This window comes from Saccoglossus kowalevskii, chromosome 3 (genome assembly GCF_978046115.1).
Source record: "Saccoglossus kowalevskii chromosome 3, keSacKowa6.1, whole genome shotgun sequence".
NCBI lineage: Eukaryota > Metazoa > Hemichordata > Enteropneusta > Harrimaniidae > Saccoglossus > Saccoglossus kowalevskii.
In genome coordinates this window covers 36,088,635-36,113,541 of record NC_140643.1, presented here as the reverse complement: position 1 = coordinate 36,113,541, position 24,907 = coordinate 36,088,635, and the positions used below count along the sequence as shown (strand labels likewise).

Below are 24,907 nucleotides of genomic sequence, written 5' to 3'. Positions count from 1 at the left end.
AGGAATATCAATAAATGAAACCCTGTAGCATCAATGGCCTTCCCACTTTCATCAAATATGTGAATAACCCAGTCTACTTCCGCGTTTTGGGAGTCCTTGAATCTGATTGTTGACTGCTCTGGAAATACCCGATTTCGGGACCTCTGTGGCGACTTTATCATCACCGATTTTCTGCAAACAGTAGCGTGGAGATTCACGTTAAAAACTGACGACATTCTTTCCGTGTTTTGGCTGTTGTTTCGGTCGAATTCGACCATGTCGGCGCCCGAAGGAGTGAAGGCCGGGTTTTACAAAGTTGAGCTGAACAAGACGGTTTGGGTTGTGCCCACAAAATATCAAGCTCTTAGCCCGGTGGGCTCTGGAGCTTATGGGCAAGTTTGGTAAGTCTAGCAATATAGCATGTATTTGTATGTCATTTATATGTTGCATAAATACTATAGTAAATAATTTTAAAAGTAGAAATGCTCATTAATGGGATCACGTTCCAGACAGGTTTGCATTTCTTCGATAGAAAACGAGAATAATTACTACTGTAGATATTTCCATTGCATGTCATGATGTGACGTCAGTGTCACATCTCCTCAAGACATTCTACTTGAAGTTATTATTTCAAGAAGAAATTTTTGGGAGACTGCAGTTATTTTTATTGTTGATATGCCAACAAAACTATAAAACTACAGAACATTCCTATACCAATCACAATGCCTACCCATTATAGTTCCATGACCTACCGAACTCAAAGTAGTGATCATTGTGCCAAAACTACCTGTGTTTTCACAGTTTTCATTTTTTTGGTGAGTGAAATCAGCCAGTTTTTTGAGTATCCTTCTCAGGATACAATGTAGATGACAAAAAACAAGGGAGATAGAGAACAACGTGTGAAATTGCAGTCAAAATACCGAACATGAACAGACTATGTGTATACTAGCTAGTACCTGTATATATATATATATATATATATATATATATATATATATAGGCACTTTGCTTGTGGGTGACTGTAACTTCTACATAGCTGCCTAGATCTGTGCAACAGTGTTTGAAATAATCTCAGCATGCTAGTAATCAAGAGGCTGTCATGATCAGATGCATTATGCATGTTAGTTTGGTAACTGGGTAGCTGCTGGCGAAATTTCAAATTGGCTGTCAAATTTTAGACAATGTGCAAAAATTGCTGAATCAATGCACTCTCTGAATGCCAATAGTCTTGATTGATCAGGATTTTGTTGTCATTATTTGTTGCATTAATTCTTTGATAACTGTGTTACAAATACGCATTTAGAACTGTCTGAACTGTTTTGAAAAAAAGCTCTACATCATACAAAAAGATAATTGCATACCCCACAAATGTGAGGGTAGGGCTGGGTCATCATGGCATATATGTCACAGTATAAAAAATCTAATATAGATGAATTTGTGTCAAATAAACAAGCATCTTTGCAAGACAGCATAACTGGCCTTTCTTGATAGTCAAGATATGTAGTTTACATAGCAGTATTGTTTTCCCTCATTTCCTAAAATTTGTTTTCTGTGAATTTAGGCGGTAATATTATTTAATTGTGTATTCTTTTTCAGCTCAGCATATGACAATAGTCTTAAGATGAAAGTAGCAATCAAGAAACTGGCTCGGCCATTCCAGTCTAAAATACATGCAAAGAGAACATATAGAGAACTAAAACTACTCAAACATATGGATCATGAAAATGTAAGTTGTCTGTCAACTATCAGAACCTGTTGGCTACTCTGTCAAATATCAGAACCTGTTGGCTTCTCTGTCAACTATCAGAACCTGTTGGCTACTCTGTCAAATATCAGAACCTGTTGGCTTCTCTGTCAACTATCAGAACCTGTTGGCTTCTCTGTCCACTGTCAGAACCTGTTGGCTTATCTGTCAAATATCAGAACCTGTTGGCTTCTCTGTCAACTATCAGAACCTGTTGGCTTCTCTGTCAACTATCAGAACCTGTTGGCTTCTCTGTCAACTATCAGAACCTGTTGGCTTCTCTGTCAACTATCAGAACCTGTTGGCTCTCTGTCAACTCTCAGAACCTTTTGGCTTCTCTGTCAACTATGTTACTGTGCCCTGACTGCAACAGTATTCTGTACCTAACGTCTAATTTGGATAATGCTCTCAGATTCCTATATTAGTGTACTCCCTGGCCTAAGCAGAATCCACAACTGCAATGCATGATGGGATACTGATTATTGGTAATCAAAATATGCAATTTTTCCATTAATATACAACTCATGAACACCATCACATTGAGATTTTTTCACCCAAAATAACTCAAAATTTAAGACTTCAACAAAATGTTGCCGTGAATACATTGTACAGCATTTAATGTGTGACGTTAACTTTCTTATTTTAGATCATTGGTTTGGTTGATGTTTTTTCTCCAAGTTTGACATTTAATGATTTTGACGATGTGTACCTTGTAACACATCTGATGGGAGCTGATCTTAATAACATTGTCAAATGCCAGAGACTAACAGACGACCATGTACAATTTCTAGTCTACCAAATACTAAGAGGTCTCAAGGTAAGGACAAAGGTCAAATGATAAGTAGTTAACCTATGATGTCGCGATTGATCTTTCATAGTGATGACAGTTAGTCCAATAGTTTTACTACACTTTTCCATAGATTAAAGTAATATTTAGTAACTGTTCAGACGCAGTCGAAAACAGGGGCTTAAGGGTTGGTCCATGTGTGTGTGCAAACTTTCATATCCAGCCATGTCATGCATACTTCACACATACATCAGACTTTACATTACACATATGCACATGCATTTGACTCATGATCCAATTGAAGATGGCAATTTTAAACTTCACACATGCATAAGAACTAAGATCATATCTCGCATCTATTCTGCAAACGGGGACTATGTCGTTGACAATGACTTGTTCACATCATATTTCATTTGTATCATAGAAATAATCATTTGTAAGGGCAGGACTGACAACATTTGCAGACTTGTATCCTCTGTACAGTAGTGAGTGAAATCTGATCAAACATGACATTTATTTAAATTATTTTTATTTGCTATGTAGTATGTGCATTCAGCTAACATTGTGCATAGAGACCTTAAACCAAGCAACATTGCTGTTAATGAAGACTGTGAATTAAAAGTGAGTATCGAATTATTGTCATACTAACATTTTTGAATAGAAAGACGTACCGTACTTATCCGGGTAAGAGCCCATGCCTGAACAAACGCCCACCCCCCACTTTTGACACAATAAAGAAGTTGAGGTCATATCCGGGCACACGCCCAGGGGTCTTTTACTACACAAAACAAAAAAACTATTTTCTATTCGTTGACTGTGGTTGTATTAACAGTTGACTTTCTTGAAGTCTGTCATGATACTTCTCTTTTTGAAATATGCCGTGGCCCTAAAAAGGGACGGCCGTTTTGTTTGTGCTTCCTTAGAAACGATTCAAGCAAATCGTACAAGGAGAGTCGCTAAGCAAGTGTCGTACTAGTTCGGCTTTAGCGTCGTCGACAATGAAAACAATGTTGCAATATTGTAGCAACCCGTACCTGGGAGAATGGTTGAAATCACGTTATTTTGGCTTTATAAATATTTTGTAGCAGCTTGCGAATCCATAACTTGGGCCAGCAATTTTGCAATGTCACGCCGAAGACTGCCAACTTTTTTACCATCTTTTATCACCGCTATTGCATTTCTGTCATGAAAACTATTCTTCTGTCCTTGGATAAAAGAAAACTTCCTATTTCAAGTCCCCCGCGATATCCATATAGTGAGACATTCCTACCGACGGAACTTGCTGAATGATAACTTTCACCGTGATTAATAAGCGTCGAGTCTGATAAGAAAGCAATGTCACGATTTGACCTTTATGATGAAATACTAGTAGTGATGTCATTCTTAGCCAATCAGTAAAGCAGATGCATAAAGGTCAAAGATGATTGCCACACTGTAAACAAAAGCATCGTGTGCCATCGCAGCAGAGCGACCCCATTTTTCTTGTCTCTTTATTATGATTAGACATGAATGAAAAATGCCAAGCTGACAGACTGCGAAATCCGTGGATTAAAAGTGCTAAGTCCAAATTGTGTTGGACGATATCAACGAACTTCAGGAATAAGTTGTAGGGATTTTGTTCGACGGCTACAGTGACGCCGACTTGGACATTTGAGGGTTTTGAGTTTGACGAAGATGGCAATGAACGTACAAATAAAGATCTGAAAAGTTTTTTCAAACAGCTATGAATTTTTATAATATTTACTGTGTAAATTTGGAAATTATTATTGATCTTGTATGATGGTTGATTCGTAATTTGCCGAGACCGGAAATCATTTTACGCAGTTTAACCCCTGACATTTTAATTCATTTTGAGTTCACGCGTATTGGGCGTGTTTGTGTTTCAAATGATTCCTCACTGTCGATTTTTATTATTTCTGGTTTATTTGTCACATTATAAGCAATACATTATTTTTGTTTTACTTCTAGTGTTGCATATTGTTCATTTATTTCTGTTGCATGTTTTCATTTGCCGTTCTATTCCCTGCCGCAGTTCAATCTGCGTGTTGTCAATTTTCGCGAATTTTCGTGTTTTTTTGCCGGGGATCTCCTGGCAAACGCCCACCCCTTCTTTTTGGCAATTTTCCATGTTCAGGACCCTGGGCTTATACCCGGATAAATACGGTACATGCATTTAGGGACAATGTAAAAAGATCAACGTAGGATAAAAAATTTTATTCCTTACTTTTCATTGGCAACTCCCTCACAGCTTTACTTTAATAAGTAGATTATAATAAACATCAGCATAAATCCTATCTCATTCTCAGGAATTGTGCAAAACCACATCTTTTATCACAATCAACAGATTTCATAATTGATTTTTCATTTAATCAGTGTGTGCAAATCAAATATTAAAATAAGATATTTTAGAATGTAAACAACTTTCTAATTTTACAGCTTAGATCTTTAAAGAGAACTAATTTTGAGCAGGGACTTATAATTATAAAATAATTTTAATAAGTTTTTTATCCAACATCTTTTGACGTTGTCCTTTAGTTCATATATTATACACGGGCTGTGTACATATGCTAAAACACAATTTTAATTTTTATTGGCCACTGCTTCATAATACATGCATATCATATTTTTATTAATAATTTTATCCTTGTAAAGAGTGTGAAACTTACATAGGATTGACAAATTCATAATACCTAGACAGAAATTAAATCTCTAAAAATACACTGCTGCTATCATGCTGCATGTTCATGTATGAAATTCAATTTGTTTGTATTTACACTTCCCTGTTTCATACCAATTGTATTTCCTGAATATAGATCTTAGATTTTGGTTTAGCCAGACAGACTGATGATGAGATGACAGGCTATGTGGCTACAAGATGGTACAGGGCGCCAGAGATTATGTTAAACTGGATGCATTATACACAGACAGGTGAGGAACCAACAATAAATATGATTATTTAATCTTTTATTTTCTGCAATTTAATCTTTAATTAATATAAACCTTGGTCAGCTCTCAAACAGGTTTGTTCATTTCATGAAAATATCTCTGATTTTTATTACTAGGGAATATTTTCAATGGTATTGAAACCTGAATCATGATTTTTTAAAGATTTTTTCATGTTTATTTTTTATTTCAAAGGTATATGCATTTGTGTGCGAGTGTTAAAATCTCAATTATAAATTGTCATGCATTGTTTTTCAGTTGATATTTGGTCAGTTGGTTGTATAATGTCTGAACTATTAACAGGACGTACACTGTTTCCAGGCACCGATCGTATCCTTAATTGAATCATACCAACAGATTTGTCTGTTCATGTGATCGTTCATGTATTCTCTCAGAGGTTCATAGTCGTTTGTTTTGATCCTAAAGTAGCCTAAAAAGCCACATTTAATGTGTGTAGAGTTGTACTTACTGACTGTACATCAAAAATACATTTTGGTCATTTTTGCTATTGTGTTCATTCAAACTTGTTACAGAGCCAATGTATTCATTGAATACTGGCAGCCATTTTGTTTGATGGAAATGTGTTGTTTTTTTAGCACAATTCTAATCAGATACATAGACATTTGTATTAAAACATATCAGTAAAAATTAAATTTTTATCATGACCCAATTCATTCCAACTTTCCATTCAGGTCCTAACATAGTACACAGACAAATATCATGTTCTAAAACATCAACAAAAACAGGTATCTATGATTTGACCTATGTGTGTGCATCTGCGTGTGTTTCTGAGCGTAGCCACCTGTATCTCAAACATGCCTGGTGGGATCATTCAAACTTCACAAATACATTACTTGTGTTTTATTCTTTGCCGACATAAATATGATTATAGACTCACACATGTTCGTTATCATGTAGTCTAAGCATTTAGTTCACAGTGTGAAACTGGAACATGAACTTGTACATAAATGCTAACCATTCATTGCCATGACATTTCTTGCTGAACTGAATCTGTGATAATATCTCAGGAGGACTCTTTGCAATGACTGCAGAGGCATTCTGTTCAACCATGTATTACAGTACAGAGGAAAAAATATTAAAACAGAGTATGAATACAATTTTTATCTAATGTATTAACTAAATAATCGGCCTAAATTAAACACCCCAACCTCAAGATGTATTGATATTTTTGAGTTCTATTGGATAGTATCAGAAATTATAGACTATAGAGGGCGATATCCCTTAACATGATATCCAGACATTGATCAGCTGATGAGGATAATGAAACTAGTTGGCACTCCTGATGATAGATTGCTTGAGAAGATTAAATCACAAGAGGTAAGTACCAGTATTAGTAGTTATTGTGTTTGCTAGACCAGCACAGTCTATCAAATATGTAAATAATTTTGGTGGACATACTTTTCTAATAGAAATCGAATTCTCCACATGTGTTTGTTCATAAACTTGTCCTTGTAAAGATGTTGTTCAAAGCGTTAGTTTAAGGGTAATGGTCGGCGTGTAGTTCATGTTTTGTGTATACGAACAATGTAATTTATGAGTTAAAAGTCCTATATCGTACAGGACATGACACAACGACCACAACCCTTTAAAATGTACTGGACACATGCAGCCTCTTTTGCCCACATAATCTTAGTTGTTGATGAGATGACATTAGAGATACACTGTATATCAAATATTTCATACAGGCTAAAACCTACATCAAATCACTGGCGAAAATGGAGAAGCGAGATTTCCGTGACTACTTTGTTGGTGCCAACCCAATTGCCATTGATCTACTGTCTAAGATGTTAGTGCTAGATATTGATGAAAGAATTACAGCGTCTGAAGCTTTAAAGCACCCATATGTTGCACAGTATCATGATCCAGATGATGAACCTGATTGTCAGCCTTATGATGATAGCTTTGAAGGATTGGAACTGGATGTGTTAAAGTGGAAACGTAAGTTTTTAGCTCCGCTGTCGACTTTGTCGAGCGGAGCTTATCATATGAGTGATTGTCCGTCGTCGTCATCCATGTCAATGTTTTACTTTTTCGACTTCTTCTTGAAAACTACAAGCCTGAATGCTTTGATACTTGGTGTATATGTACCTTGGGTAGACCTCTCTCAGATTTGTTCATTTTTTTAAAGATATCTTCAATTCTCTGATTTTGGAGAATATTTTTGTCATTTTTGGTAAAAAGTGATATTTTCGACTTCTTGTTAAAAACCGCAAGTCCAATTGCTTTGATATTACATATATACGTACTACATGTGGACTTCTCTCAGATTTGTTAATTTTGTAATGATATCTTTAATTCTCTAATTTTGGAGAATATTTTTGTCATTTTTGGTAAAAAAATGATATTTTCGACTTCTTGTTAAAAACCACAATCATTTATGGTGAAAAATGATATTTTTGAATTCTTGTTGAAAACAGCAAGTCCCATTGCATTGATACTATGCATATTGTTCATTTTCTAATGATATCTTCTGTTCTTTAATTGAAATGTGCAGTGCTAACAGCGGAGCTATCTCAGCCGAGAGGCTGCTTGTTTAGGTTTATGTGATGATGAAACCGTGTGGCTTGAGGTGTAGAACATGTTATAATAATATTGCAGTTATATTACTGTGTTAAATGATGGGATTTTGTTTAGGTAAATAAATAAATACAAATCAGATGCATCCTGTTAGTGTTAGGAACAACTTGCATCTCTTCTTTTCTGTATTTATGCTTTTCGAATTATTTTGTTAGGCCAAAAAAAACAAACCAAGATCTGTTGCTGGTCCCATGTTTAAAAAAAATAAACAAAGTGGTGATGTGATTTTTAGTCCCTGTTCTGCACAGTTAGAAAACAGGGACTTATGGATTGACATGCTTCGGCCGATCACATTCGAATTTCACAAACACGTCATACATCTTGGGATACATATGCACATTCATTGGTTTGATCATCTGATTCACAATGGCCGAATGATCTTGATGCGCATCTTTTTGTTTTTCATATCAGATTCAAAATGACCAACTGGTCACATGTCAGAATCAGATGTCAGTCATGTATGAATGGATTTCATTCAAACTTGGTACATACATAGGACATTGGGATCTTGATGCGCATCATTTTGTTTTTCAAAGCAGTTTCAAAATGGCCAACTAGTGGTCATTTTGTTTTAATGAGTGTGGTTCTGGAGCCATATCACTGACATGCATTGCTTGATCTTGTTCAAACATTATATAATGTATATACATTACACATCTTGTTGCACATATGCAAGTACATTTTTTAACCATTAGAATGGCCAAATGGGGGTCATTTTAATGTTACAATAATAATTCTTCAAAACCAAGCATTTCTGTCATTCCAAAACCAGATCTACATTTTAGGTCATGTATAGATGGATTTCGATTTGTACATATAAATTGGGCATTATAGACCTCGATGCACATTAGTTTGTTTTTCAGATTGTTTAATGAATGTAGTTCCAGAGCTGTATCTCTGACATTCCTGGACTGATTATGTTCAAACTTTGTATATCCATCATACATGTTGTCACAAACATGCATTAATTTATTTGAAGATCTGATTCAAGATGGCCAATTGGTGGCCATTATAATGTTAAAAATGAATCAAAATCACCCAGTTCTGGTTGTAAATAGACACTTATAGTCCATCTCTGTACGTAGTGGTATATGTAATTGAACCATTTGTTTTTTTTCAGATCTTATTCAAAATAGCCAAATGCAAATTTTGTCTCTGACTGATTGCAATCAAATTACTTTAGGATTACGTGATTTGTTTCATGTTGTGATTCAAAACAGCTGACTCATTTCAGTTTTGTTTGCTTTTGAACCAACAAGAACTCTTTCATGTTTTTTCGACGACGTGGAGAAACATCAAGATCTTGCACCACCAGCAGCATGCACCACTTTGTTTCAAATGAAAAAAAATCCTCAGCGGTCTTTGGAACTGACACACTTGCCAACCAGAAACAGATCTAATTTTGTTTGGCCTTAGCTTGTTAAAAATCTGATTTTATTTCACTTGCAGCACTTTATAATTTGCCCTTTCCTAATTAAACCTGATCCAGTTTGAGTCATCATCTCTGAACTTTGTAGTAGTTTGCCGAGAATATTGAAAGCCTCTGTCAGATTTGAGTAACTGGACATCGGCTAAGCATAAATCACTATAATCTTTTCATTAATTGAATTATTACAAAATAATTGTTTGCAGTTTACTAAATTGTTAGAGAAAAAAAATGTAATTGTACCAGGTAGTGGTAACATAAATATAGTTTCATTTCTTGTTAATAAAAAGATACATTAGGGTGGGATTAAATAGCATCTAAATAGTGCCATTTGTTGCCAGGTGAATTACTAGACAACAAAATATCAAATTAATCCGTTATCAAAAATTAAGTGATCCAACTAATTTAAGGAATTATTGGTATAATTAAAGTGATACTGTATTTGCTCTATTAGAAGCGCATCACCAATAAAAGCACATATAAAACAAAAATTGCATGTGTTGTATACTGAAATCCTAAAAATAAAAACACCTATAATTTACAACACATACACTTCTAATAGGCTAAATACAGTACTGAATTAGTTTGGCTGTTGAAAATTGTCTTCATTTTATTGATAAATAAAAATATAACATGTATTCCATACATTACCCTGGATTGGATTGATCATAATATTGGCTGTTTACATCTTATGGCAGGCCTGATTTACCTGGAAATTAAACAGTAGGTAACCTTGGTGTAGACCCCTGAGCCATATTACAGGTATTTCTCAGCACTTTATGTAACCCTTTTCTTTGCTTGTCTGTTCCGTTAATTTTCTAGCTATAATTAAATGCATGCTAATTAACTAATTTCTAATGTTTTCAAAAGCATTGCTTACAAACATTTCTCCATGTCCATTTACTTGTTTTGAAAGGTGGAAAATATCACTCATTATATACTGTAAAAACATTAATATTCACTAGTTTTTAATTTCCCTAATTAGCAAAATCTGCTCAATTAAAACTCTATGAACAGGTGAAATTACAATAGAACTCATTTTTCACTGGGAAATCCAGTAAATGTACTCAAAATAATGAAATTAAACACCAGTGACGATTGATGCTTTTACAGTAATATACCAGACAGTCACAACCTCATTGCATCTGCTATAGAAATTTAGAGTGTGTTCATTGATATTTTTAATGTCATAAACCTCTCTGTATATCAATATTGTAAAGTGTTGTACAGTTATTTGATAATCTACTCTGTTACATTCTATTTAATTAAAAGATCAGTCACATTTTTTCTAACTACTGTATTTCCTCTATAAAAAACGCATCGCTAAAACTCATTAGATACATAAAGCTTCTGAGAAAGACACAAGACTTGTTTATGTCCCTCAAATAATGTAAACAAGATCTAAGGGTATATATATATATTTAAAAGTTACAGTGAAAGCAAAATTTTAAGAATAATTATGAGCAAAGTTGAGGATAAAAATTTTGTTGACTGATGCACAGTGTATCATAATGTTAGTGCATCCATATGAATTTTTGTAATGCATCCATGACTCTTAAATATAAAGCAGGTTGTCTGAGAAGACTAATTTATAACACATATGATCTCGCTGCAATTGGAATGAGAATGTTTGGGTATAGTGTCATTCAAAGCACAAAAATAGTAGAAATTGAAGGACCATGGTAGGAATGCAACATAACTTTAGTTTTTCAGTCTATATCACAATCTCTCTGCCTTCTCTTTACAGGATTAGTGCATGATGTAGTGCATCTCTACCAGACAGAGCCTGAAGAAGTTGAAATGGAAGAAGCAATGTCACAGTAGAGCATATTGTCTTGGTTTTCGTCTCATATCACAGCAGTACATTTGTATATACGTGTAATATAATTTGAATTGTAGATTAATTAATCATCTCAAATCAAACTGAAGCAGCTTAATCTGTTATGCTTTGGTTTACATTATTTGTCCTGATTCTTTTCCCTTGTCTTCTTGAGACATTTTTTTGTTTATTTTATATGAGAATCTCTTCGCAATAAGCCGAAGGAACACGTATGTATCACCTTTACAAATAAAATCTTTAATACTTGACTGAAGAATGCAATTACATAATGTTAAACGACTTAAACAATTTCATAATGCTACATATACTTCCACTAGTTTTAATATTCAATTTTACAGCTATATTATTATTTTTATTACAGAGTTCCAAATTTGTAAAAAAACAAAACAAACCATTATATTTTAGTTAATGGAATTCTGGATCAGTGGAACTGAAATATACATGTTCTTTGCTTAGCTTCGTCTCCTGAAACAATCATTGATAGAAATTGGCCATATGCTGCAACACTAATTTCCCAGATTTAAAAAAAAAAATCATCAGAAAAGCAATATGGTAGCTCACTGTTTTGCAAAAAAAAAAAAAAAATAGCAAAATTGATAGTTGAATGATAGTTGTAATGGTAAATTGATATCAATATTGCCATTTGTTATCAAAAATAAACTACCTTGGTAGATTGCCATACTGCTGGTTTTGTTTCCTGTGACAGATAAGATCAGATGCAAGCATGCTCTTAATGTAACAGAACATTTTGCAAATATCTAGTCTAACCGTTACCCGTTTACAAAACTCTAGTCTTTCTAAGTGACCAGTTTTATGTTATTTATCTCATCTATTTAAACCTTGTTATTAATGACTAGTATTTTGCAAGTTCCAAATTAGCAGATAGTTGTACTAAGATTATTGTGCACCAATCTCAGCAGATAATTGTATGGGTTTATTGTCAAATGCTATGAGTATTTGTGAACATAAGTACTTCGGATATTAAATGTACTTTATGAAAAAATCTGGATTATTTATCATTGTCTGTGTACAGCACAGTGTTTCTATGCATGCATGCATGCATGCAGCAACATCACAGTCGACTAGTATTAAAGCATTTTCGTATGTCAGGAATTTTATCACCTTGCGAGTGACTTTGACTGTATCAAATGACCAAATTTTACTGAAGCCAAATATATACAAACAAGACTCTTATGTTGGTCTTCTGTATTGTGGCGCTAGCCTTTTTTGTGAATTTACATATAAATTCTAGCAGTTTGGTCTTACAGCATTTCTGCAATGTATCCAATCTTTTCACACATTGCAGTGTACATTTCTAAATGTTGTGTGAGAAGGCAGTTTATTATTAACATTTCTATGCACTAATTTTGAATATAATTTTCTTTGTACTTGTTAAAAAAAAAGCTGTAAGAATTCTATAAATAATGCATGTTAGTGGAAATCATGTCTACATTTACAATGTAATGTTAGATTTACAATTGCAATGTTTTGATAAAGTATTGTCAGAGGTGAACAGTAGCATCAGTGCTTCAATCACTTGTTTTTTTTTTAAAAAAAAGGTTCCTTTGCCTTTTTAGCTCGTGGGAGTTGGGCATGGCTTTCGATCTGCAGTCATAAGAGAAAAAAAAGGGGTGCAAAGGAACTAGAGTGCAATTTTCTTTGAATTCAGTAATTGGTATGAAACATGTTTTGTTCAATAGTTTTAACCCAGCTTTTGGGGTGCAATTTAACGATACTGGTCATGCATTCAGGACTTGGTGTCATTAATCTCAGACACCAAACTATAGTAGCACTTTACTCATATGAATAAACTATCATTTTCAGGTACATGTATGTAATAGATTCAAATACAAAATATTTTGATTTTTCTGTGAATGTATTTCCATTCTGAATAGACTAAATAAAGAAAATTGAGTTTGCCATTTGAAATGTGTGAAAAGTATCTTTGTGAAAGAATGGGATGTACTTCGACCAAAAAACCCACAATTGAGGGCATAATCACATGAATTTAACTCCAGATTATGTTACCGTATTGTGATGTCATATTTGCAAGTGCATTTTGACCAATAAACAAAAGTAGCAAGTTACAAGAAACACACCATTGAGGGCATAATCAGTTAATTTTTTAAATACTGGATGTAAAATGAGCTATTCTGTGGCGTATTCATTGCTTTTAATTATGCTATGCAGTGATATTATGAAACCATAGAGTGGAGCACTTCCAAAAAAGGAATGCATGTGCTTGCGCAAAAAATTGTACGCTTCAGACCACACATGAATTATAGTTTCGTAGATTAGGTGAAACCAAAAGCTGCATTTTTTATTGGTTGGCAGCTACTAATTAATGCTACTCATTAACATATTTATCACCTCAAAATCTTGGTGATAGCTATAGAGGGCATAGCATAACAGACCAATTGTGGGAATTTCGCAGCAGAGCCACAGCGAGAGATTCTACAAACTCGTTCTTGGAGGAATTACACAACACTGACACAACTGGGCCAGTCTACCCTAGATGGTTTCTGCTACTTCACTGTGATGTCATACTTGCAGGTATATTTTGACCAATAAACAATGGTAGCAAATTACAGGAAACCCGCCATTGAGGGCATAATCACATCAGAATTACAGTTTACACCTACGTTTGTGTCCAACTTGCCTGGATTTTATTGACAAATAATGATCTCTTTAAAATTTAGGAAGCAGACTGGCATGGCTACAGCCCAGTTGTCCGAAGGTTCACGGGACCGAAGGTCTACGAGACAGAACATAAATAATACAATTATTTCAACGATTTGAAGAAGAAATCTATTGCGCAAGGGTTTAATTTTATGATAGTATATTAGAAATAAACAAATTAAAATTGTCATGTGACAAACCCGAGAAAAGCCTTTACACTTCATAGTTTACACTTTATAATGCACAAGTCACGTGGTGCAGGCGCCTACGTGTGCGGAAAGCCCCACTTTGCATAGAGAGTGCATACTCCAATATATTGGTACCGTGATGCGGAGGTGTAGAACATTTTTTGTATCATATTACGAAGTTTATCATAACTATTTATAAACTCTTTCTATTCAAAGCAGCGGAAACTGCTGCTGCCTTGTAAATGTCTGTATTAACTTACGGGATATATTGTGAATACTATCTCAGAGAAGTATTTGTAAGTAAAATGTGTCACACTATTAACGGGAAAATGCAGGCAAGTTATATTGTTATATATATTAATAACTGTAAGTATAAGTAAGTAATGTTATCGATATAATGAAATATTTACTGTTAGACAACATGTTTTTAAAATACATTATATTGTATACATGCACAACAGATAATCATAGTTTTATTAACAATTACGCAAGGCAAAAAACACTATGAATAAATGCTAATTCTGTCATGATAACGTTTTGATTTTGATTCATCACCTCATTTCCATAAATGTCAATATTAGAAAACAATATATACACATAAATTATGTAATATAAAATACAATTATTTAATTATTATTTGTACTGATATAAATGTTGATGTCACACAAATGTGTGTTGTCAAAATAATTATAAATGCCAAAAGGTTTTTAAAAATGTTATTTTTGGCATGCAAAAAAGACATTATTAAAGACATCATGATGACATGTTAATTTCATTACCTAATTATAACATTTGTGTTTAGCAGCTGTGATGATATAAATATGATTTTTAAAACAGATATAAACGGTGACTATGTCATTTTCTATAACATGTTGTAACATACTAATACAAATTATGAGTGGATTATATTAGATTATATATTCATACTTGTCCCTAGTGTACGCGCAAGCGTTCATAATCGACACGTACAGCTACATGAATGTGGGTTATAACTCATTCACGTTGGCAGAGAAGCGAGCTAATCAGTTTGTGAGAAAAACTAGCTGGGCTTAACCTACTCACTACTTCTGTGCAGGGACTGTACTAAGACGCACAACCGCGGGCCGCCCCAGAAAGATGTAGATTTTCGAGTACTTCGTTGCCAGGAAAGACACATAAATTGAAACAAATCTCACAACATATTAAAACCAAAAGTAGCCATATTTTCAATGTGAAAGGCGAAACACTATAAAGTACTGATTTAACAAATGTGAGTTGTGTCATTTGTGGCCTCAAGATTCTTCATGATGCAGACTACCGGTAGCTTGAAATCCAGCAAACTAGCGTGGGTTTCGTTATAGCAAAACAAAACACTCAAAAACGCAGAATTTTCCGCATATCAAATTTACGTCTGAGGTGCACTGAAATGTTATTTTTAGCTCACACACGAAAGAATGATCAGTCTAGAAACCGGTGTTCTGCAGACCACATTACCACGAGAGGAAAGGGATAGCAAGAAACATAGTTCATTGACTAGTTCACAGCAATTAGGCGAATTCAGACTTTTTCTGTAATCAATATAATTACATTCTTTTGTTTTAGAATGGAAAAGATCAAACAGTGCTCTTATTCAAACTGGCAGGAATTCTTTAAACATGGTGGTTCCGTTTATTTATTCATGTTTTATGATTGTCAACTGATTGTCACAAAATCGATGTAGCTATATTGGGCTTTCAAAATATTAACTATTCTCTGACGTAGGGCATTTTTCCTATATATAATGAAAACATCCATACACTGAAAACTATGTAATTACAGAAAGAAACTGAGAACACGCGACTATTTTAATATAAAAACATGAATATTGTGTGGTTCATTTATGTAGTTCCGTATAATATACTATACATTGGTATAATGTCCATTGTTATTTCAAAGCATTAAAAAGTCGCTTTACTTGTTTTGTGTTGAATGCGTCAATTTATATTCTTCTATGAATAATAATCCAATATTAAATATGATAGGAGTTTGTTTTCGTAATCACAAATTGTGAGTAGAGGGTGGTTGACTGCCACATCTAAATACAAAGGAAATTTATTTTCTATATTCATTCATTGCATATGAAGACACATTTCCGCACATACCGGTAACTCACATTCTAGTAATTTTGTCAAGAAATGTATTGACATATTCCCGAGCTTTAGATTTTTGTTTTGAAATTTCGGTCTCGTGGACCTTCGATCTCGCGGACATTCGGTCTTTTGAACCTTTGGTCTCACGAACCTTCAGACAACTGGGATGATCCTGACTGGCACATTTAACCTTAATAAAGCAGACTTGAGAATCAATTTTATACTGAAAGATGTTTCTTTATTGTAAAATATAAAATTAGATTTTTTTTTGTTTTATTTATTTAAATAAAAAGTACAACACAAAATATTCAACAAAGTTTCTATAAAAACTGGTAAAATGATCCATGAAAAGTGAATGAATTTCATGGCAACCCACACCATATGACTAAATGCATTCCAGATAACCCAAACGTCCCAATAACAGGAAATGAATAAATAAATAAAATTGTAACATTACACCTTGTCTCCCTTTATGTCCCTGTAAACCAACAATAAAAAGATTTCCAGTACAATACACAGTAAACAATAACAACTGAGTAACAAAACATAAAAAAATAAGGTGAGCATTGAATTTAGACAAATAGGTATTTCACACCCTCTGGTGACTGTCTATGATACACAAGGATGAGAGAAATTTCTTTTCCAAATGTCAAGAAGCATTTTACTGAGCCCGTGCAACATACAATCTCCAATTTGGTAAATTGCTAGGTATTTTAATCAGCAACTGTTTGAAGATCAATATGAAGATGCATGTGATACACAACAAGCAAACTTACACATTATATCCCCTTTTAATCCTGAGTGAATCATTCAACATGAGGTCTCTCAAAGACCACAAAGCTTTGAGTGGGTCACCATGGGAACCAGGACCATTAGCTAACCAATGCACTGGTAATTTAGTTTTCTGTTGATGTGTCATAGGAGTATCTTCTTTACGAGCTGATATGTTCCTATCCCAGTCAGTTATTGTCTTGGATTCAACGTTAAGACCTTCAATATATCTGAAATAAATAACTTGTATGTTATCATGACAAGAAGTCTTACACTATATGACCAAGTCTGTTACATAACTTGGGTTTGCTACCGTAGTGTTCTGTGTTTGCTAAATCAAATGAACTAACAGAAATATTTGGAATAATCTTATGTGATAGAATGATACAATTCCTTGTGCTTGGTGACTGTTTTTTGTTACCTGTCAAATGTCAAATAAATAAAAAGTTGCTATGATACAGAACCATAATAGTGAGAATCATGACAATCCTACCTGAGATATGCTTCTGAATGCAGCAATCGTTGTGTTTTGGGTGGGACAGGTACAAACATCGGAGCAGGTGGCTGGGGTGGTGGTACTGGAATTTGAGGGGGCTGTACCTGTGGCATTGGTGACTGGCTTACTGGATGACCACCTGTAGTCAGGAAACATACATATTAGGAACAGCTACGAATTACCAAACAATAAACTACACATAATATTAAATGGTTGCAGCAAGACATTCAATGTGCAGAAAATATCAAATAAATACAGACCCGGTTTTCAACTTAAGGGGGAGACCACACATATTTCACTTCATATGAGCAGTGTACAATGTTGTGGTTTAATAATGATACATTTAAATACCAAGAAATATTTTTTAAACAAACCAGTATTTCCTAGATTGTGATTCTACTATCTTCAATGATGTACATATCAGACTACCATAGTTGCTCTATTTGGAGTGCATCTCCAATAAAAGTGCACTCAAACCAAAAAATTGCCTTTATTGTATTCTTTGTCATTTGTGTAAGTATATTCACTCTTAATACAGCACATATGGTATATATTGATAGTCAAAGGATTCCACAGTGAATGATTCCAAAAATCCATTCACTACATATTCTGCAGCCCTTATATTATACCTTGATCAAAGGCAGGACTTGCTGGTCCACTGTGTGGACTAGGCGCTGGTGGAGGGTGAAGACCTGGTCTAGGTGACATCATAGGCGGTGGAGGTTGCTGTGGGTGTGGTTGCATCATAGGTTGGCCCATCCTACCTGCAGGTATACCTACACACCAAACACAAAGCAAAGCAGACAATACCACACAATGTAACATAGAAACAAACCATGCATGGGTAAGGGTAACATAATACAGCCTCACAGCTAGGGAAATGTGACAATATTTATTCCAATTAAACAATATTATATAGAATTCATGCATCAACATAACAGGTGATGTGCAGACATGCTATTATATGATAACAAATAGAGATTGTATTTTCCGGTTAAATGTGCATATCTATGCACTCACCTTGAGTGGTGTTTATTGGTTGCATCCCATGCTGCATCTGCATTCCCTGGCTTCCCATGACCATAGGAGACATACCAGGTTGCATTACTTGCTGCTGAGAATGAGGTGGCATTCCCTGCATGGCACCAACTTGTTGCATTCCTTGATGTCCTTGCATCATTCCTGGCATTGTACCTTGCATTCCATGCATACCAGGTTGCATACCAGGTTGCATACCAGGTTGCATACCGCCCTGCATCCCTGGATGCATACCACTTTGCATCCCTAGATATGCAAAGAATAATTAAATAATTAAGATGAATATTCTGTCACAGAAGTCACACTTCATTAGCTCTTTTGACTTAACTTAGTCAGCTTTCAAAATCAATTTATACACTTTTATACATATCATTTTTGGAAAAAAAAAGTTGTTATTTTGAAAAATCAAAACCAACTAATGAAACACACACTACTTACCTTGCATGTTATTGACAACGCCATGCTGTGAAACCATTCCAACAGGAGTCGGTGGTCCCACAATGCCCATCACAGCACCACTAGTACTTGGGGTCATGGGACGTCCACCAGGGCCTGGCGATCCACTCTGTAGACCACCACGAACTGATAGACGTGAAAAGAAATTTCTGAAAAAAAACAAGAACACTGAATAAACTTGCATATTCACTTTATAGTCTGATTCATATATAAATGAGCTTTAAGTGAAGACATATATAAGCAGTGATTCATTACTACAAGACATTACTAGTTCCTTTTTAAAGTTTGTATAAAATAAAATATCACATGAAAGCTGGGACACACAGAAGAGTTTTATGTTCACTGTATGACATTTAGAAAATAATTCATAGTTGTTTGGGAACATCTCACAATGGTTGAATGATCCCAAGTACAGGTATAAGGTGGGGTGGTTTTCATCTGTATACTGTAAACTTTTCAAAGGTGCTGGGCCAACTTGAGAAATGGAATCAATGAGTGTGAAAAATATGCAAATGCGATTCTTGTACGGATTTATTTCCACATAACAGCATTGCACATCAGTTGTAATTTCACAAAGTTTATTCTCATCACAACAATGCATGAGACACCAAATCAGCAATATTACCAGCTAAATCTGCTAACAATAAAGCTGTGTATTAGAATGCATAGATTTGATCTTTAGGATTACACCTTTCTTAAGAAAAGTTTGATAAAAACAATTTTTTATACGCCATACACTTTCATGGTTCGTTATCAAATGTACTTACAATGTAGGCTTGATAAAAAGGGCTTTATTACTTTTGTATTTAACCTATGGAGTCTGACAACATAATTCAGTTGTCTCATTAATTTTTATAAACAATCTTTTATAAATACTCTCAAATCATTCTTTTAAATTTTATATGTAACTTTTACATTATTTTTATTAAAGCCGCTTTCATGTACAGAATAGGATAAGAACTACGGATAGTAAAGCTTGTGCCAACTTTCCACACACACTTGTAGAATAGTCAAGTGACAAGATCAATTGTGACTACCGGTATAAGTTAATGACTTCACATCATGTGGTTTATTTCACAAAATTCAATTTTAAAAATAATATAAAATCCAAGGTATGAAAGATATGAGAATGTGCCTCTTGCAATAAGTACAAGTCCCCTATTTGAGAATGGTATGATCCAACATTTTCCCACGATACAAATCATGCATTCCAAAGTGTAGCTTTACTCAGGACTGTAAAAATGATTCAAATGAATGCTCTGATTTATCATAATACCATGTAGACCATCAAAAGCCTAACTCCTCTGCTAGAATAACTTGTCACTTGTTCAGTTCTTGTATTGTAATCTTACCTGCTTCTTTGCTGTGGATAGATATGTTTGGATGACACCCTCAGATGAACCTCTTTACAATGTCTGATAAGTCGCACCAATGCTGGGAAGGGTCTGAGCAAAATAAACATTAAAAGTATTTATAGACATGTATTGAAGGTGGGGTGGGAAGACCCTTCTAATTTTGTCAAAGATGAATATTTCACTGTCCCATATCTGACTGAGCAAATAGTTATGTCAAGGATCATATAGGGTACTGTCCTATGATATACTATGTATAAACATAATTGGTCAAGACATGTCTCCAATGTGAAGCAGATAGGCAACAAAATTATAGTGCATTTTGAGACCTAAACTGACAGCAATGTATGTACACAATGTCCTATAATGTATTATGTATGTGAAAATGTGAACAACAAGCATGCCGAAGATATGGCTATGAAACAGCAATTTGAAAACAAAAATATCACATGTAGCTACTATGAATCAGTTTGGTAAGTAAAATGACATGCATTAAGCAATGGATCTAGGAATTAGAAACCACACATCATAAAATCTGTGTAAAGAATATAAACAGTAAATAAGAAAGCAGAAAGCAGAAAACAAAATCATCATGATCATGCTATGCATTATTAACCCCCCCTTTCTTTCTATTGGGGATTTTCACACAATTTATGCATGGGTAAGGTGTCATTTGTTGGCAAATTCACTTTTAAGGTAAACTTTTCAGCATGACTTACTGGTTAACTTTTCTATTTCTGGGGCATCCTCTCCACAAGCAAGGATATTCTGGTTGTTCTCCTGTAGAATAAAGTCAACATATTTTATAGAAAAAAATACTATTACTAAATCTTATGGTTTGAGCTATGATTTGAAATCATTAAATTGAAATCTTATTATATCATTGTACATATTCTGTACTGCAATGATTGTTGATTCAATCTACACATACCTAGCATTCTGAGATGTCCCGAGTTCTCAATGATATGATTTGTCAGATCCTGTAAATCTTCAAATTGGAAATCGCAATCACCCCAGCAGCATTCATAGACCACCATTGTTCCCGGTGGTTGTACCTGAGCCGGAGATCCAGGTGCATGCTGGAAACCTTCATTACTAGCTTCCTCCTTAGCTGCTGCCTGTAGTGCTGCTCTCTCTTCATACTCCGACTTTTGTTTAGGTGGTAAATTACGCCACTAAAAAAGGTTGGTGATGAATATTATTCTTATTATTACTGTAAACTGTAAATTTTCGTTGGTAGAATTTTTTTTGTGATTTTATCCAAATATCGAAAAAACATCATTTTCACTACAATTTTTTTACCAAAAACAATAATATTGTGCCCAAAAATGTTACCTAAAAGTGTATATAACACCATAAAATGTCAGCATGTAGATGAATCAAAATAAAATTTCACATGATTTGATGTATTTATTCATACTGAACAAAAATAATCACTCAATTTGAGACAATACAGGGAAAGAACAAGTTCTACTTCAAAGGCTGGCTGTGTTCAACTCACCTCTGTTCCAATAACACGGCTAAGTTCACCAAATGAATGGTCCGGATACTGTTTTTTGAGATGTGATCGGATTTCACTAGCAAATAAAATATAACCGCTGGCAGTTCTCTTGGTTTTGGGCTATAAAAAAAAAAAGAGTGATAACATGTACTTTATTACCCAAGCTCTTTCGTTGCGTGTGACCACTATCACTGCATTAACATCTTGTGTATTATCCACATGAAAAGCAACGTTGACCGTTGGCCTGTCATATTCAGTTAATTTATTTGCTTGTTTACATATTGACATCTTGGTTTGTGATTGGCTGTTGCTACAGTACAAAGGTTATACAAATTCAAATGGGTGTATAAAAGTGAAAGGTATGGAAAATGCACTGAAGTATAATGATGCAACCATGACACGAAACTTCCTTGGTAGTACTTTATACGAATAATTCCTAATTATTTTTCTGATGGACATTTATATTACTCTTTATATTTCCAGTGACAAACCAAAAGTTCTACATATCTCACTCACATATTACTTACTTTAACTGGTGTTTCAATGACTGGTGGTGGAGGGGGAACTGGTGCCGCTATAATGGTTTCATCAGTTTTGCTGTCCACATCCTCATTAGCCTGATCACTAGCCTGTTCCAGTGTGGCTTTCTGTAACAGTGGTGATGGCTCTTTCAATGGAGTGATTGGTTTCCTATAGAAGTAAATCTCATCATCTATAACTTTATTAGCTACAGAGAATTTTTTTAAACCTTTGAGTTTCCTGATCTGTCTTTCAGCTTCATTGTAACGAGACTCGCAAACATATACATCATCTTCAGCAATTTCAGTGGGACGGCCTATAAAAAGAGTAATTATATGTTTACCATCTGACTAGTGTACATGTAACCTCCAGTTAGCCCAGTAAGCCATTTCAACCATTGGCATACACTGATAACAGCTACGAAACAGATTTATCAATCATATTTGCACAGTAAATTATTTTCTAAAATGTTCCTTTAAATTCTATTTGTCTTTTATTTTTGAAAATAGAAAACATGTATTACCAGGAACAGAAGTTTCATTATCTAAATTTAAACCATGAGCATGACATCAAACTAATTGTATTTCATTATCTGGGAGAAGAACCACCAAATGAGGTAGAGGTAGAGAGAGGGACAGGGATTTCTAGAAATCCTGGAGAAGATAAAGTACCGGATTCTACTGATACCCCACCCTGGGCGATGTTATGGCAGATAATATAATGGTCTAAGATAAAGAACCACCTTAGTCCTGTTAACCTCTGATTTTAAACCTTTGTATTGGACCTCTCTCTGCTACTCATATTTTAATTAATTTATCATTAAAATAACATTTATTTGACACAGTCCCCATCAGTTCAGAAATTGTTACAGGGTATATGCATTTGCAGACACAATTATTTCTCCAGTCATGTATAAATATACAGTTGGGAGCATTCTTGAGAGATAAACAATGTTTTCATACTCACTAATTAGATAGTCTTTAAAGCATAGCACAGAGCATTTCCCACTAATGCTACGCATGGGATTGGTATCTTCAATAGAGCTCAGAAACACTTCATTCTTATAAAACATACGAGTTGGTTGATGTTCTGTCTCAGATGGATGTACAAACCATGGGCCATGGAACCAGGGATCACCACTAGAAACAAAAATAAAATAAAAATTGCATGTTTCTGTGTACCAGGGTAAGTCTTCTTCAAGATATACAGAACACTATAGAACTAATCACCAGCTTTGAGAGAACATAGTTTTTATTATTTGTTCATTTTGAAATTAGAATTTGTGTTTAAAAAGCAATTTGTCAATAGATAAGCAAAGATTGGGAATAAATAAAAATATGCTTGTGTAATTTCATTAAAAATGAAAATGTCACATGTTTATTCGACTAAACCATTGCCAAAGAAGCAATCACTGGTCACATAATACAGGATTTTTAAAAATTAAATTATTAATTAAATTATTATTTAATTTGTTAGAATATGCACACTTACGCTGAATCTTTCCACATTTTATCCATCCTTGCTAGAAATGGCCTATCTTCATCAGATCTCAAGTACACACAATCACCAAGCTTATAAAAACCTGATTCTATATTCAATTGTTCATAATATGTACAACCATCATCTGGGTTTGGTACTTCAACTTCAACATTCTGGGAGGAAACATATTTATATAAATGTCACTGTCATACTTGTAGTATTATAAAGTGCAGTGCATGACAGTACATGTAATACCATTATTTGTTGGTTGTATTTCAACTCAAAAATGTCCTACTCAAAATAGTAAACAAGCAGCCTCTCGGCTGAGATAGCTCTGCTGTTAGTAATCAAACTTGCGGTTTTCAACAAGAAGTCGAAAATATCACTTTTTACCAAAAATATTTATAAATTCATCAAAATTAGAGAATTAAAGATATCATCACGAAATGAACAAATCTGAAAGAGGTCTACCCAAAGAATCTATGTTGCAAATATGAAAACATTTTGTTTAACGGTTTTGAAGAAGAAGAAGACAAAAACGGAAAAGTTGACGACAGACTACAGATGCCGGACAATCAGTAATATGAAAAGCTCTGTGTCATCGTCTTTGTCGACAGCAGCGCTAAAAAATCGAGATATCATTGTGCAAAAATCACAAAATGTTTGTTTTCAAAAATACATGCACTCACTTCAAGCAAAACTATTCATGGCAAAGCACCAATAATACCCGGTATATGGTGTCATTTAATGTTCAATTTCTATTATTGCATCGTTAATATCAAACTGACTTGAAAAAAACTTATTTAGTAAAAATAAATATCTAAGAGGTGCATTACCTCCCGCTCCTTATCAAGTACATCAGTTTGATCCGTTTCCATGGATTCTTCTTGTTTATTTATATGATCAGCAAATACTGACGCTATTCGTACTTTAGATAATGTCTCGTCTCTAGATATAATCTTAGTACTTCCCTGTGGTAATGACCAGATCTAGAAAAGATGTA

At 34.3% G+C, this 24,907-nt stretch overlaps 2 protein-coding genes across 7 annotated transcripts in view; one reads left to right on the top strand and one right to left on the bottom strand.

The window, feature by feature from the left end:
• LOC100375839 (protein polybromo-1-like) overlaps positions 1–24,907 on the bottom strand; it is a 52,439-nt gene that overhangs the window by 293 nt on the left and 27,239 nt on the right. For 3 of the 5 annotated variants that reach the window (XM_085497145.1, XM_085497148.1, XM_085497149.1), the window contains 14 exons: positions 24,741–24,893; positions 23,917–24,077; positions 23,392–23,564; positions 22,434–22,741; positions 21,907–22,026; positions 21,337–21,580; positions 21,125–21,185; positions 20,406–20,498; positions 19,036–19,202; positions 18,580–18,843; positions 18,189–18,335; positions 17,557–17,698; positions 17,069–17,293; positions 16,509–16,770 (listed from right to left, as the gene is read on the bottom strand). In XM_085497145.1, coding sequence (XP_085353271.1) covers positions 16,746–16,770; positions 17,069–17,293; positions 17,557–17,698; positions 18,189–18,335; positions 18,580–18,843; positions 19,036–19,202; positions 20,406–20,498; positions 21,125–21,185; positions 21,337–21,580; positions 21,907–22,026; positions 22,434–22,741; positions 23,392–23,564; positions 23,917–24,077; positions 24,741–24,893 — 2,283 coding nt within the window. In that variant the 3' untranslated portion in view covers positions 16,509–16,745. Of the gene's footprint in view, positions 1–16,508; positions 16,771–17,068; positions 17,294–17,556; positions 17,699–18,188; positions 18,336–18,579; positions 18,844–19,035; positions 19,203–20,405; positions 20,499–21,124; positions 21,186–21,336; positions 21,581–21,906; positions 22,027–22,433; positions 22,742–23,391; positions 23,565–23,916; positions 24,078–24,740; positions 24,894–24,907 lie in introns of those variants that run through there. The other 2 variants (XM_085497146.1, XM_085497147.1) reach the window with 2 other exon arrangements.
• LOC100313652 (MAP kinase p38-like protein) lies at positions 91–13,246 on the top strand. 2 transcript variants are annotated; one of them, XM_085496488.1, is made up of 10 exons: positions 97–380; positions 1,576–1,705; positions 2,370–2,540; positions 3,054–3,131; positions 5,324–5,438; positions 5,712–5,783; positions 6,712–6,791; positions 7,160–7,412; positions 10,176–10,239; positions 11,225–11,414. In XM_085496488.1, exons 1-9 carry the CDS (start codon positions 256–258, stop codon positions 10,202–10,204), a joined length of 1,053 nt encoding a protein of 350 aa, XP_085352614.1. In that variant the 5' UTR covers positions 97–255; the 3' UTR covers positions 10,205–10,239; positions 11,225–11,414.